The sequence below is a fragment of the Diadema antillarum genome, unplaced genomic scaffold (genome assembly GCF_040938485.1).
Source record: "Diadema antillarum isolate AM-2024a unplaced genomic scaffold, OU_Dant_1.0 seq00000652_RagTag, whole genome shotgun sequence".
NCBI lineage: Eukaryota > Metazoa > Echinodermata > Echinoidea > Diadematoida > Diadematidae > Diadema > Diadema antillarum.
This window is the reverse complement of record NW_027271565.1, coordinates 617,850-632,766: the sequence shown is the minus strand read 5'-3', so window position 1 is coordinate 632,766 and position 14,917 is coordinate 617,850. Positions and strand designations below refer to the sequence as shown.

The 14,917-nt window shown below is 39.4% G+C and overlaps 1 protein-coding gene across 1 annotated transcript; it reads right to left on the bottom strand.

Annotated features, from left to right (window-relative positions):
• Positions 1 to 1,562: 1,562 nt before the first annotated feature.
• On the bottom strand, positions 1,563 to 14,251 carry LOC139736559 (hairy/enhancer-of-split related with YRPW motif protein 1-like). Its single transcript, XM_071647306.1, has 5 exons — positions 14,166 to 14,251; positions 13,015 to 13,063; positions 8,564 to 8,647; positions 3,415 to 3,487; positions 1,563 to 2,242 (listed from the first exon to the last, which is right to left on the bottom strand). The coding sequence occupies exons 1-5, from the start codon at positions 14,249 to 14,251 to the stop codon at positions 1,563 to 1,565; spliced, it is 972 nt and encodes a 323-aa protein (XP_071503407.1).
• Between the last annotated feature and the right edge of the window lie 666 nt (positions 14,252 to 14,917).

Sequence of the window (14,917 nt, the reverse complement as noted above, 5' to 3'; positions counted from 1 at the left end):
GTCTCTCCAATTATTGCTTATTCCTTAAGTTCAAAACCATTCGCCATTCTTCAGTGTGAGAAAAATATTTTGCTTCTGAACATAAATTTTGAGAAGGCAGACACAAAAGGTAAATATATACAAATAAGTTAAATCGAAAATAAATAGTGAGGTAATAGCGTATAATAGCGTATAAATATAAAATACACTTGTATTCGTCATTACAGTTAGATTAATAATTGCATTGGCCATTCAAGGTTTTGTTCCAATGTGGATAGGGTATGCATAGGGACGGTTGTCCAATGATATTACAAGTTGAATTAACCCAATCATATCAAAATACTATTGCAAGTTAAGCTGAACAGGTTTGGAATGTTGTCTTGACCCGGATTTAGGGATAAACTTTATTTTTGTAAATGCTATCCATGCTAATTCAATGCAGCTCTTTTTATAAGATAAATACTCATCTCATTCGGAGAAAATGGAATTACAATCCTATTCATCTTATATCATACGTCATTCCAATGTGACGCTCAAGACCATCGAAAATCACGATGTAAACTAATCAAACATTAACAACAAAAATACGCTGTAAATTCAAAAAAAAAAATCATCCAAACAAATCAGGAAACACGACAATCTGATATGGAATGATTAATAAATCAGTACATTTACTTCGGTTTAAATGCAAATATTTTCGTGTTTAGTTTTTTTTTTGACTGAGTGATTGAATTTTTAATGTGAAAAGTAAGTCACATATTGCATCTCTATAACTCAAACCCATTCTGAACCATGGAGGGCTTGGCAGCTTTGCAAAGAATTAAAACATGAAATACAATGTCATTGAAACTAAGACAAGGAATGTTGGGTTTTTGGCACACATAACGTTAAAACGGAAAATGTAGTTAATCTTCAATGGAATGTACAAAGCAAAAAACAACATGTCCTGACTTTGCAGAGGTCGTATAGACGTTTCAGTCATATCAAATTCCTCATCCAAAGTCAGTTGCGTAGACGGCAGTGCTCAACATCTCTGAAACATGGACGTGCTTCAACAATGATGCATACAATTTCAGATCAGTATCATCAAACATAATTCCTCCTGAATTCCAAACACCCTTTGAATCAGAAGGACAATGAATGTTGAACATGATAACTGCAAACAAAATTTTCATCGAGTAACATTAATGAAAAAAAAAATGAATTTTGATATTCTAACAACGCCAACTAGACGTACAATCATCTTAATTATCAAAGACGATGAAGCGTACGAATTGGTCCAGTACACAGTGAGTGTCGATGGGAAATAGTGTCCTGATAGTTTCCTAATCATGACTACACATGTATCGTGGAAGTCATTAAAGTTGAACCGCAAAATTGACGAGTCATAATATTATTCTGAAGAGGGCTTCTCATTTGCCTGATGGGGTAAGACTAACAGAACTTCCATTATTGCTGGAGATTCTTCTGGGCTGGAGACACTATGGATGTTCCTTTCCAAGCAAAGTGGGGGAAGCACGTATGAATACTGGGAATCTTGGCTAGCTGGAGTGGTTGCAGCAAGGCCCGGTTTGGGTCGGTTTTTAGTAAGCCATTTCAGTTCCCCAAGGACGGTATGGTTTCGTCACAATGGCAGTGTGAGCATTGTGGGATGTGCTGGTTGGACTTCCGGTGTATCCGTTGGGAGAAAGGACAGGCAACGTGTTGTAAGGGACTGGATACTGTGAGTGAATGGCTGGCAGAGAGGGCGTCGTTAGCTGTCCAGGGGTGTTTCCTATGGGGGCTGATGTGGCCACGCCCGTCGGAGGGGCGGGACCTGGTAGTCTGCCGTGACAGGAGGTTTGTAGCTGCGTGTCCGCCTGACTCGTGCTGGTGATCATCGGCAGCATCTGGCGCGAGTTCTCGCTCACCGACGTGACGGCCGGTGGGAGGCTAGGTGGATGGTGATCGGAGGTAGGCCCAGAGTTGTGCTGGCCGCTGTGAGGAGGAGGCGGGAGGGCGGGCGTCTGTGAGTGTGTATGGGCAGGAAATTGAGAGTGGTGTCCAGACACAGTGTAGTGCTGCCTTGTTTGGAACTCGCGTTGAGCTACGTAACACTGAAGATGAGACATGAGTCGCAGTCTCAGCGGATCCTGGATGTCCATACCTTCCACGGTGACCAGGTAGCGAGCAACCTCCGAGGCGCACTCCCGGAACCCGAGGACTCGATAATCCATGGCATACGCGTGCGCCTCTCCATATGGGTGGAACGAGCCGTCGATACCTATTGTAGGAATGAGTCAAATAGATTAGGAGTTTTCGTTAATTCATTGATTCCATTTAAGAGATTGGTTCCTGTAGCTGCACGTTTATCTTTATTCAACCCCTTCTTGTTCAGAATCAAGAAGTCCGGACTAAGCAAGAGGGATCATTAGCTTTTGTGAAATTACGTATGAAGATTAAAGATGGCACCCATATTACTTTCACATTTACACAAGTAACGAAAAAATACTCTCCTACTCACAAAAGTCGACAAAGCATTCTTGACCAGTAGTCACTAATCTTCAGTACCCCTAATTGTGGCTCTTAACGTCTAATAAGTATAGCACTGAGTGAGCCATCAATTCGCTTGTCAACAAAAGTCGAGACAAATGAGCTGTCGGGGTCTTTTCACTAGGATCTTGCCGGATTACTCACTGGGATACTTACAGTTAAACGTCTTACCGCATTCATTTTTATGTCCTGATTCTAGGGTTTGTAATCTGGCTTAACAAAAAGGTTTTTTTTTGCGTTTTGAGAAGAAAAATAAAGAGGGGTCACTGTCCTCAGGGGGTAGCAAGATACTTAAGAGATGGCACAGTGTTGTTGTTATTTTCCTCTCTTTCTTATTTTCATTCCTACTTGCAAACAATAAGGGAGTGAAGAACGGTATTATAAAACAGCATCAGTTTCGTGGTGTACCATTTTAATCATTATTCTGATTAGGCGTTGACTATTGTCTTGATATAATCACAATAAATCATGCAAAATATCAACATAAGGTAAATTAAAAGTAATAACAAGTCGTAGTTGCTTGTTTAAGGCTTTAAAATGGTAAAAAAATGACAGGTACATGCAGTGCGTTCGGTTTGTGAGACAGTGTGTTTGAAAAGTCGGGCATTGGAGTAGTGAAAATGAGTGCATGAGATTGTATTTTGTAGTCCAACACTATGATCTGAATTGCGCAAATACGATTGGTTTTTCCCTGCACAACTCGGAAAGTAACGCAGGATATTTGTTATTAGGGCATTTGACTATTTCGTCAATATTATGAATATTTCGTCAATATTAAAAGTTTAGAATAAATCCCCTTGCATGCGACGTCGTTCATATTGAATGTAGGGGGAGATTGCAATCGCGTAAACAATAGATGAAAGTGGAAATTAGGTATCATTTTGAAACAGAAACATTGCTCACCTTTTGCATGGAGATATTTGAGGTGATCGACCGTCATCTGTAATATCTCAGCCTTCTCGAGCTTTGCTGAGCCCTGCCACAGAACGAAGAAAATTAGAGAAATGATTAGAAGAAATAGTTAACGATTCCTCCCTAAAAACAAAGGAGTAGTAACCTATGGGCAGCCACCAGGTACAAAATCAGAAGTTTGTGACACAATGTACGGGGAAAATGATTATAATGTGACCTAACATCCGATCAATTATTATTCAACAATGGAGACAACAGCGCCGTGTGTCACTGTGTATCATTTTCTATACTTGCGTATGAATTTGCAGTCATTTCACTTGAGAACTTCGAGTATTTGCTGTTGATTCTGAACAACTAATACTTTCCCATTTCTCTCTCCTTCTTAGCCTCTCTTTCTCTCTCTTTAACGCAGCAAAGTAACGTCAACACAGACACGTGTTTGACAACGACTGGTTTCAGTTGATCTCAATTTAACCCGTTGAGGACGGACTGATTTGGCTACAACAGGCATTTCCCATAGACACCTGCCCGAGTATACTCGGGACTCGTCCTCAACGGGCTTTAAGATATGTAATCACTCTTCAGCTAATTCAGCTAATTAGGGGTTAGCTTAAATCATGTTCTCAAAATATGATCTTGTTAATCACTGTTTCATGCATAGTAAAATGAAATCAAACATTTGTGACGAGGTAAAAAACCAACCACAGCAAAGGGAGCGTAAAACGCGTCGATTAAATCTTGTATACTCTAGTCTTCGCGCTCCAACGTATTTGTCTACCTACTTGTTTGCCTTCAAATGTTTAAATATGCAATTGTATTTTTGTTGGAAATCAAATAAATGGAAATAGAAATAAAAAATGAATATCACTTTGTTGATACACGATTGAGAACTCAGTGTCTCCGCTTCAATTTCAATCATAATCTTAACTCTGGTGGCTCGTTGTCTATTATTCATGTTCCCAGTGATCTGTACACATTCCTCCAGTGGCCGCGCGCTTCAGCAACTCACTGTGCATAAAGCATACATTACAATGCAGCACGCCTTATTCATATTAAAAAGGTTTCAGAACATTATCAACAGGTTGGCAAGATAACGGTCCCTATCAACGCAATGACCCTATCATTTACCCCCTCCCCCCCCCCCCCCCATCCCGCCTCTTCTTTTATTTGACACGGTGTGTAGTTCGAGACAAAGACCACGCTCGCCGTACACGCGCCAAATATCGAGGTTGCAAATATTGGGTACACAGAACCAGCGCGTGCCCTCAATTAAAAGCATGAGGAAGCGAGGGGGTGAAGGGACATACCTCCAGCTTTTCACTTCCTTTATTTTTGTATCACCGGGAGTCAGGTGAAACGGCACTGCGCAGATATTGTCACTGAATGATACTAATACACAGATGACTCAAATTATTGCTCACAATTTAGGCAATTGTTATATACAAGTGTACCTGAAGTTCTCCCTTTCCGCCGTGCTCACCGCTAACACCTGACTAAAGAACATTGTATCTTTTCTTCGCGGAAATAAGAAATCAATAATCTGCACTGCCAAACTAATTTCCTGCATCTATTTAATTTGAAGTTGGAGTATCGTCTATGTGATATATAATTATGCAAGATAGTTTTGTTTGAGACCTAATGTCAGGTTTCTAACATTTTTGGTGAGATAATGAGGAATCTCTTATGAAATATGAAAGAGCATGTAATTCCATGAGGAATTCAACGTTTATGTGATGAAAATTGGTTTTGAAATGGCTGAGATATCCAAAACAGAGCGATTCTAATAAAGTGTGGGATCCCTTTTTTATTACGATCGCTTTGTTTTACTTTGTTTTTGGATGTTTCAGTCATTTCAAACCCAATTTTAATCAAATAAACTTTGAATTCCTCTTAAAATGGTGTGCTCTGTACTATTTCAGAAGTGTTTTCTTGGTATCTCGCAAAAAGTTAAAAGCCCAATTCTCCTCTCCATCAATACTGTACAATGCCTTTAATAACTTTCTACATAATAATTATCATATAGCCGTGTTGTTTGGCAAAAAACAACAATACATTGTATCATAAAAGTGCTGAAAAATTGTAGATGAGAGTACGTGCTGTCAGTGATTTTAAACTCTTAATTTTGACAGTTGGAGAATGAATTTATTCGAAATATTGCAAAGTTTTCATCACACGTTTCAAGGAGTACATTGCCAACGCTTACTGGAAGAGGGTCAAGACTCAACGTACCCAATGCCCCTTTCCTCCTCCACACCATCCCCCTTCTTTGTGAGAGTACACCCCTTCTGGAATTCACTATTGCATTACGACTCTAGTATGGTCTTTTGACATTACATGCTTCCAAGCGATAATTGGTTAATATTTTATTGCTTCTACTAACTTAAGGGAATGTTTGTTGTGGAAGAGGGTTCGATGTTGTAACGAGTATAGTGTGACAGGTATGAAATAAGGTGGGAAATACCTGATTTTCAAGCAAGATACAGGAAACAGAGAAATCTGACGAAGAAATCCGTTTAACAAAGAACACGATGGCTATAGGGCTAGGAGAGTGAAGTACGCACGTAAATGCTTATCGCTTAGATGGTGAAAATGTCTGCCATATAATTTTGATGCCGCAATGGAATTAACCCTTCGTCCCTTTTGTGAGGACCAGACAAGGGGGGAATTATTTCTTCCCACTTTTTTTCCCTCCTCTGTTTGGTTCTTTTCTCTTTCTCTGCCTTAGAAATCCCCAACACCTGCACACTCCGCCAAAGAAAACAGAAGAATAGAACGAAAGAACCGAAGACTAAAATCTGAAAAGCGGTTTGTGACAGGAGAAAAAAAAGAGTTCCTTTTCATGCCTCCTCCATTCTTTAGCTCGTGCCTTTCGCGTGCCCCTTTGTGTATCGGATTGTAGAGAGTGTTTCCCTTCGACCCGTTCTGTTTTCGTTAGCTTGCTTGCACCTCCTTTGTACGACCAAACTTGGACCTTACGGGCTTTCGAGGAGGGAAGGTTCAACCAGAGTTTGAAACCACAAATTTGCCTACTATTATTGCCTATGATGTGTATGCCACACATCATACATATCGGACTGCATACAGAATGCGTTTTTGTCACTGGGCGCATAAAATGAATGCACGTAGTAAACCGCTGGGTTTGAATAAATTTGCTATTTCTGAAAGAAAAGAGATGGAAAGGCGGAGAGAAAAAAAAATAACGGTCTTTGTTGTTTTGATTTTACTCGCATGATATGATGGTGATTTGCTTCCGGGCAGAGTTTGTCTGAGAGGTGAGCATCGAGGGAGGGGAATTATTTTGGCCAATGAAACTAGAATTATGGTCGTCTGAAAGGGGTAAAGAAGTCGCGGATTCAACTGGAATCATTTGGCGATGACAAACAGGCATTGTTGGCGGGCACGCGCCCGATGCGAAAGGCAGGACGCCGTCGGTCAAAATCAAGATCTACAAACTCTGATTTCGCCCCTCCGTTAATTTCAGGTTTTTGTCAGATGACTGATTGGCGGAGTATAAACTTCGATTTGCAAATAATTTTATGGTTAAACGCTGGCTACGAAATGTTCACGGACAAAGCGTCTATACCATTGCTGCAGTACTCACTGGCTTGTCTGCCACACTGATATAATGGTGAAGTTTATGCGGCTTTTAAGATAGGACATGTACTGTGTTTGGGATCAACGAGCTTTATCGCAAACATGAATTATTAGACTATATACTCTTTATCAAGACGCCTATACGGTGATCTTTATTTTTCCCCATCAAAAAGCTTCTAGGACTTACAAACAGGTAGCCATTTTTTGCATTATTCAGCATCAAGACGCCAAACTGAGCACAAAGCTTTTAAACGTAATTATTTGACAACTTCTGAACGTCATAACGTTATGATAATTTAATAATCATAACGTTCAGGTACATCTAATTGTGAGTTGCGATTCAATTTACTTTATATCATGCTTGTTTACGAATTCACTTTAAATCTATACGAGTGTAATTATTTCCATTTTGACGTACGGAACAGAATCATCATCCTACATTACACTTCATGGTTTGCGTACCCGGGCTCACTCGATCTCTGGCCTAGATTTTGATTGCGAGATTCACCGTGGGTCTCGAATGAATCGCACTGCTTTCGACTGGGATTTCGTCCCTGCCCGAATGCTCATTTTCTTTTCTTTTTTCTTTTTCCTTTCTTTTTTCGGAGCTGAATGACCGTGTTTGACTGTCATTGTCACAGATCGCTAGCCAGGCTTTAGTTAGATGGAGGTCACGCCGTATCTGAGGACGCGAACAAACAACAACCTGGCATATCGCCACCTGCCATTCGCTGATGCCACCAACGCCCAATTGGGTACGCGCTCTTGCGAACACCAGCGAACGCATCTTATTTCCTCCTTTTTTTTTTCCACCACACTACACATCCAGTTGTGAACACTCATTCCAATACAGAAGACTCAAACATGTTTCCAGATAATAAATTTATCAAGTCACGTAGTATGGTTTTTCCACTTAATCCCGCACTTCCCAGTGATGGTAGAAGTTCTCTTGAGATAACAGTGCTCTTGAAATTCGTCAGCCCACCGCAGTCTATAAAACCTCTCTGATGTCATAACTGAAGATATGACCCGGCGCAGTGGCCTATTTATTGAAAGACTGTTTGCATACTACATTTATCTTGGCATACACAAACACGTGTAGCTCACTCATCATAATGTACTTCGAGATCGAATGCTGAACCAGAGAAAGAAAGAAAGCAGAATGATACAGAGAAAATAGTCTGTCATGGAGTTGACGTATGACAGTATTTGCTGACCAAACACATTGACATGAATGCCGTACAGAAAGAGGAAAAAGGCACTTTTGCTCCTTCTTTTGGAAACTTAATGGTCAGATTAACTCTTGAAAGTTACAGGAACTATTATAATTTTATTGATAATTCGTGCAACATATAATGTATAGAACTTCACCATCATATAAGGATTATCGTATTTTGTAACGACATTGAAAAATAAAATAGGCAACTGGAAAATGTTTCGGCCTCTGAAGCTCTTCAGGCGCATCCTTTCAGCAATTATTGCTTTCGTAAAACCCACGTGATCCATCATGGTACAATGGTTTGTAAGACGATGGTCTGCAACTCACCTGCTTTTCGAAAGCTGCGGGAACGAGTCGTCGGAGTTCAGTCAGGGAATTGTTGATTCGGTCCCTTCTTCTTTTTTCGATAATCTAGAGAGACGTCAACAGATATCATAGTGATTGATTAGAGGGTGTGAAAACAGGCAAAATACAAGGTTGCATAATAGGAGGATTTCAATTTCACATGTTGTTTGTGTTTTAGAATAGGAAAAAAAGCATGTTTCAATGTTTATTAGAATAGAAAGGAAAGCAAAATTATACCCATGACAATTGAACATTTTCAATATTATCCAATGACAACCCGAGTACTACAGAGACACAAGAAATTGCAATTTTTGAATTTATATTACTGAGAAGATAATTAAACATTTTTTTCTCTCCTCTTTAAAAGGACAGTGTACATCGCTTGTTTAACGAAGGGAAGAACGAAGTGGTTATGTGCCCAGCCCTAGGCAAACATGTCAGCTTCCACGCTTTGGAAATATCAGCTTTGAAGATTGATTTGCGATAGGGAATATAATTCATGATCAATCTATTCGCCAGCTTCAAGTGGCAGCCCATAGATGCCAACCCCTGGGCAAACATCAAAATAGGCTACCCATAAATGCGGGAACCACACCATATCGTGCATGGAGGCAAACCACAGTTGCATGACTAATACTATAGTAAGAATTTCACTATTTTAGGTTGAAAACAAACGCAAGCATTTTCCCCCCTCCCAATAACTCTTTGCGCAGCTGCACCGAGCTGGGATTCTTGCCCAGTTCACATTCATTATTTTAACTTGGGCATATTTTTGAATTGCCAATTCGTGCCTTCATATATGTGTTCGTTGAAAATCATTCCTATAACATATTGAGCAGAGATAAAAAAGAAATCAATAATAACAATAATAATAATGATGATAATAATAAAAAACAATTTTTGTAGATGGTGAATTATATTTTAGTCTCCAAGCACTTTTTAGAAACGAGTAAAAACAGACTCATGTATATGAACACACAAAAACAACAATAAGGAAAATTATATATCAACCTAAAAAAATCATTAGTTTACATAATAATTGAAATTACTTTACAAACAAATGAGACTTCAATAAAGACTTGAACTGATTTAGTGATGAACATTCTCTGATACCATTAGGGAGCTGATTCCAACGATGAGGTATCGAATATCAAAAGATCGGTGATCATAAAAGTATTTAGTTATTACATCGTATGGTGCGATAATTGTTTGGTGCTAGATCGAAGTGGTCTGGAAGATAGATATTCGTGGAGGAGCTGCTGCACATAATGACGAGCTTACTGATGGCGACATTTGTATGCAATTATTGTAAGTTTATAAACTAATCTTTCTTTGACTGGCAATGTGTGTAGCAGAGTAATTTCAAAGAAAGACAAAAGGATGCATGAAAACTAAGGGAAGAAGATCTTCTTCTGTGAAGTCCATCGAGTGAAAAGAGAGCTAGGTTTAGCAACAAAACTCAACAAGATTGTACTTTGAAAGGGAATGTATTGTCATTTTTGTATTCTTGTTGTCATAATTATCATTGTATTTTAGTCTATGCCTCTTAAGTCTTGTTACAAGGCCTAAGTCCCCTTGGATAACTGTGTAAACAAGGACTGTACGCCAACCAACTTTTTTTTTTTTTTTTTACAAATATATCATCTTATATTTCCATACAGTCGGGAGAGGAAACCAAAATGACAAAGGAAAGAGACAAACAGACAGACAGAGAGACAAAATTTATCGATTTTAGTAAACAAAACATAATGCTTGATGCCAACAAAAACACAACAAAAAAACTCTTTATTACGTCCCTATACACCTGCCCATTTGCTGTTTATAATTGATTACTGCTATCTTGTGCATATTTGCACACTATCCATGCCGAGATAAACACATTTGTACAGTGATGACGCCACCATTCATTTTGGGTCAGCTATAAACTTTTGGGCGTTCTACCAAGTCTTCTGCACGATACGTATCACTCACGGAGTGGTGGGGTGGGGTGGGGTGGGGTGGGGTGGGGTGGGGTGGGGTGGGGTGGGGGGGGGGGTCAGACACAAATGAGGCGGGAAGCGCTGAATGCGATACTCGTCTGATCGTTGTCTGCGTTATCTCTTCACGGCCCCCTCGTACGAGGAGGAACAAAAGATGTTTGAGTAAATTTAGCGCGCTGAGCGTTGGTTGGGCACGTGGCCGCATTTAACGGGCCAGAGACGGCGCGTTGGGAACAACCGTTCCGCCTCGCTAGCGGCTTCTTCTCCGCCCTACTAAGCTAATTTACTGGAGGAATAATCATGGCGTATAAGGGAACCCCTAACACCTCTTTAAAAAGCCTCCCAAAATGGACGCGCTAAGCGTGTATGATGACAACATTGTCAGGGGATCTAATTACTGTCATTGATTTAGGACCGCCAGTTGACGGTATTTGGGATCTGCTAATTCGAGCAAATGCCCGCCGCCTCTTCTGCAGAGATTCGATCGTCATGACGAACATCGTGAAAACCGAGAAGTAACCGAAGCTTTATCTGGTACTGGGAAATGACTTGCCTTATCCTGAGTCTAGAGGGTATTTGGATGGCGAGATATTTGTAGAGAGGAGCAGAAATCCCGGGCAGTGATTTGTGCGACTTTGATGTGAGGGTATGAGGGATGAGGTATAAACTTATAAGATTCACCGTCCAGCATCCAACATGACAAAATGCAGAAAAAGGACAAAAAAAAAAACAGTAAATGTATAAACGGCTCGACACTAATCGTTTTCTCTGGTGCCCCTTTCGGGCAACTCAAATCTTGAAATGTCAAATATAGGGACCCGTAATAAAGGAAACATAACAATCCATTTTGAACTTCAGTTCTCCGATCGGGGAACTAAAAGGTAACTTCTTTTTTTAATTAGGTGGCCGGACATCAATTCTTAATAGCCCTGGCCACCGCTAATGGCGAACCCTGTATAGGCCTATATATATTTCATGCATACTGTCATGTGTGCATATTTGTATATATATATATATATATATATATAGAATATATGCGTTACTAATATGTTTTTATACGGTATATGCATCGAAAGATTTGCAGAATATAGAGGGGATATAATACTGTGATAGAGATGTCGCAAATTAGGAGATTATTTTCTGTTGCAAAAAAAGTGAAAATAGAGTTGAATTGTAATTGTAATTTTGATTTGAATTTGAATGTTTGGATGGCAGAGGATGAGAGGCAGTGGCGTCAAAGTGCAAGTGAATTTTGAATGAGGAGAAGAAGGAGAGGAAATGATTTTAAGAGGGATTCAACTATAGAAGAATGCCTCGTGTTGCAGATAATATGTGAGTCATATGACGTCATAGTGTGATCATGGCGGCTGAATTCTGTCTGGAGCACATACTGCCTTCGATGAGATGGTTTACCCTATTTCTTTCTGACAATCCGTTATCATAAGCGTAGTTCTATAAGGGAATAGTTCTAGTATACTCAAACGGAGAATATGTATTATAATATACGCCGTTATTAAAATGATGTAAGATCATTCTTAAATCTCCTTTTAATAATATAATAAGGAGATCATTAGTCACGAGTTGGGCATAATTGCGCTTTCAGATTTCATATCAGCCCCTTTAAGGCTGATATTATAATAATTCTTAACTCTGGCGCCTTCTATATAGGTACTGATCTTAGCTAAGAATCACTTGCAAGTCTTTATGATACCGAACTCTTGGAGCATATAAGAATTGGAGCATAATTAATAAGGGTTGATTTTCCATACCATGTTTTTATACATTTGTTGAACAAATAAAGAAATGCAATGCAATGAAATGAAATGAAATGAAATGAAATGAAATGATATATTCAAGAATAAGAAATCCGAAGATTCTCTGGGTCGCAGCCTGTCTGATAGCTTGAAATCAATACTGTCATTCGAGTGTATAATGCTCACAGATAATGAGGCCGTAAAATGCATTCGAGTTACTGTCAGGACGTAAATCAGCTTAAAACATCGCAGTCCGCGTACCAAAATATAATATGATGTGGACAGATTTATTATACAATATGGGCTTACCTGTCGGCATTCATTACACTGTCAGTTTGTACATTTTTCATAGCTTAAGTGGGATTGTTCTAAAAAGGGTTGTTCTCTCTCTTGATGCAGGCATACATTAGAAAATTGTATTCTATTTCTCTTTGTCATAATATTGTTACAAAATCAAGTCACAAATGAAATTACAATTCATCATTATCCTGCCTATATGGAAAGGAGAAATAAGACAAACAGCGGACAACTTAGAATGAAATAAGAGCAAAGATGAATGGATGATAAAATCGTTTCAGATGTGATAAACCTCCGACACAATAGCAAACATCATTATGAAGGATAGTCAGTATAAACATGGAACAGAAAGAGAGCTTTATAGAGAAAAACGAAGGAATAATTCAAATGCAATTACACTCACCCCTCGTCTCTTCTTTCGTGCGCTTACAGGACATGACTGGCTCGGTGATCTTTAAACACACACAAAAAAAAAAGACATTGTAACAATTATTATTAAACTCAAGCAATGATAACTATACTTTATTGAAAGAATATTGATGGGACACACATTAGACATAGAGCAATGAGCACGAAAAGAACGAAGGAAAGAAAGAGAGAAAGAAAGAAAAGAAGAAAGAGATAAAAACATCTTTACAGCTAACAAATATTACAAGCAATGTGAGGTAATGGAAGAGCAGGGCTGCTGATGTCAACGTATAGATTCCTGTGAATTTACGTTGAGGTATACCCAGAAGAAATACAGTAGGTGTATTGTGCAGAAACAATCATAGACATACATTGAACGATCAAGTTACGTTTGACATTGTGGTATTTTATAACTCTTTATTTTAGTAACGTCAGCTTCCTTCTCACTATGTCTTATAACAATGGCATCTTTACAATCCGTCCAAATACGAGTGTTGAAAAGTGTGCAAAGACTAAATCCACAGAACTTGGTTGTCTCTACTTGAGTATTCGTGTTTCAGTGGGCTTCACCTAAAACTGTATTGCTCTGTAAAAAAAAAACAACAACTATCACGCAATATTCACAATAAAGAAAACAAAAACAGCCCAAGTTTATTTGTGTATATAGATAATAGGGCCCATGTATAATATGTGGACTTGTTATATTTACAACAGAATGTACTTGGAATCCTTGTGGGCATTTTGCTTTCAATCAGGCACTTAGAATCAATATCTCGCGCATAACACGGTTTATTTTTTTTTTCTCAGAGCGATAAATGGCTTCCAAAGCAAGTCTACCATCATTGTGTTAAGATCCCAGTTTTTGACGTCTAGTTTTCTTGGCTTTTGAAATTCAATTTCATGTTTTTTTTTTATTATTATTTTGCATTTGAAAGGAGGAGAAAGGAAAATGTATTACCATTCTTTATTACGTATTCATAATTTTCAGAGAAAAGTTCAACGTCAAATCGTAGAAGACCTAACCAGTGCCGACAGGTATCAGCTACCAGTGAATTGATTGTGCAAAGTAGTTTGAGGTTGTGGATAAAACATGTTTTTATACTTAAGTAACTGGTTTGGAAACCACCACTTTTTTGTCTTACTTACCCCTTCATGGTGTCCTCAAATAATTCTTCACTTTCTGACTCACTCATCGTCCTCTTCATATTCCAGGCACCAACCGATAGCTTCATGCGACAGTCGTTTAGACGAAAAATTTCAAGTGAGAAATTGTCTCGATCTCTGGAATTGTTTCGGTATGAAGAAAAACCTGGTAGCAAAGTCCGGAGTGTCACCGAGTTAGAACATGAGCTGGATCACACGTTTTATCCCCGAACAGCTTGAAGAAATTTCCTCCTCCAGAGAAGGTTTTTGTGCTATTGAAGCGCAAAGGATTCGAAACTTGTTGCTTACTGAAACTAGCTGTTGCTTTCCTGTGCTTGACACGAAACGCAAAGCGGCTATTTGATGAAGTTTTGTCAAAACTGTAGTGTCAGTAATTTGGGTTGTGCACTCCGCGGCGTGAGCTGTCAACTGCTTGACAAGTTTTCTACGCTCCTAGTCAAATAGGTCTCGATGGGAGAAGAGATGAAAAGCGTGCAGCGCATGAACCCCCAGGGTTTAATTCGCTTGTGATTGGTTGAAAATGGCTAATATTGGTTTCCTCTAAGCGTGCCGTACGGTGTGTTTTGCACGCGCTTGGACCACCGCCCGTGCCTGCCGTGAGTCGCGTGCTGCGATTGGCTGACTGTGCGCAGCCCGACGGCAGACCATTGGTTGATAAGCCCCCTGTCGCGCGTTCGAGAAGAAAAGAAGCGTGCCAACTCAACATGTGATTGGCAGGTTGCACGTGGGCCTTG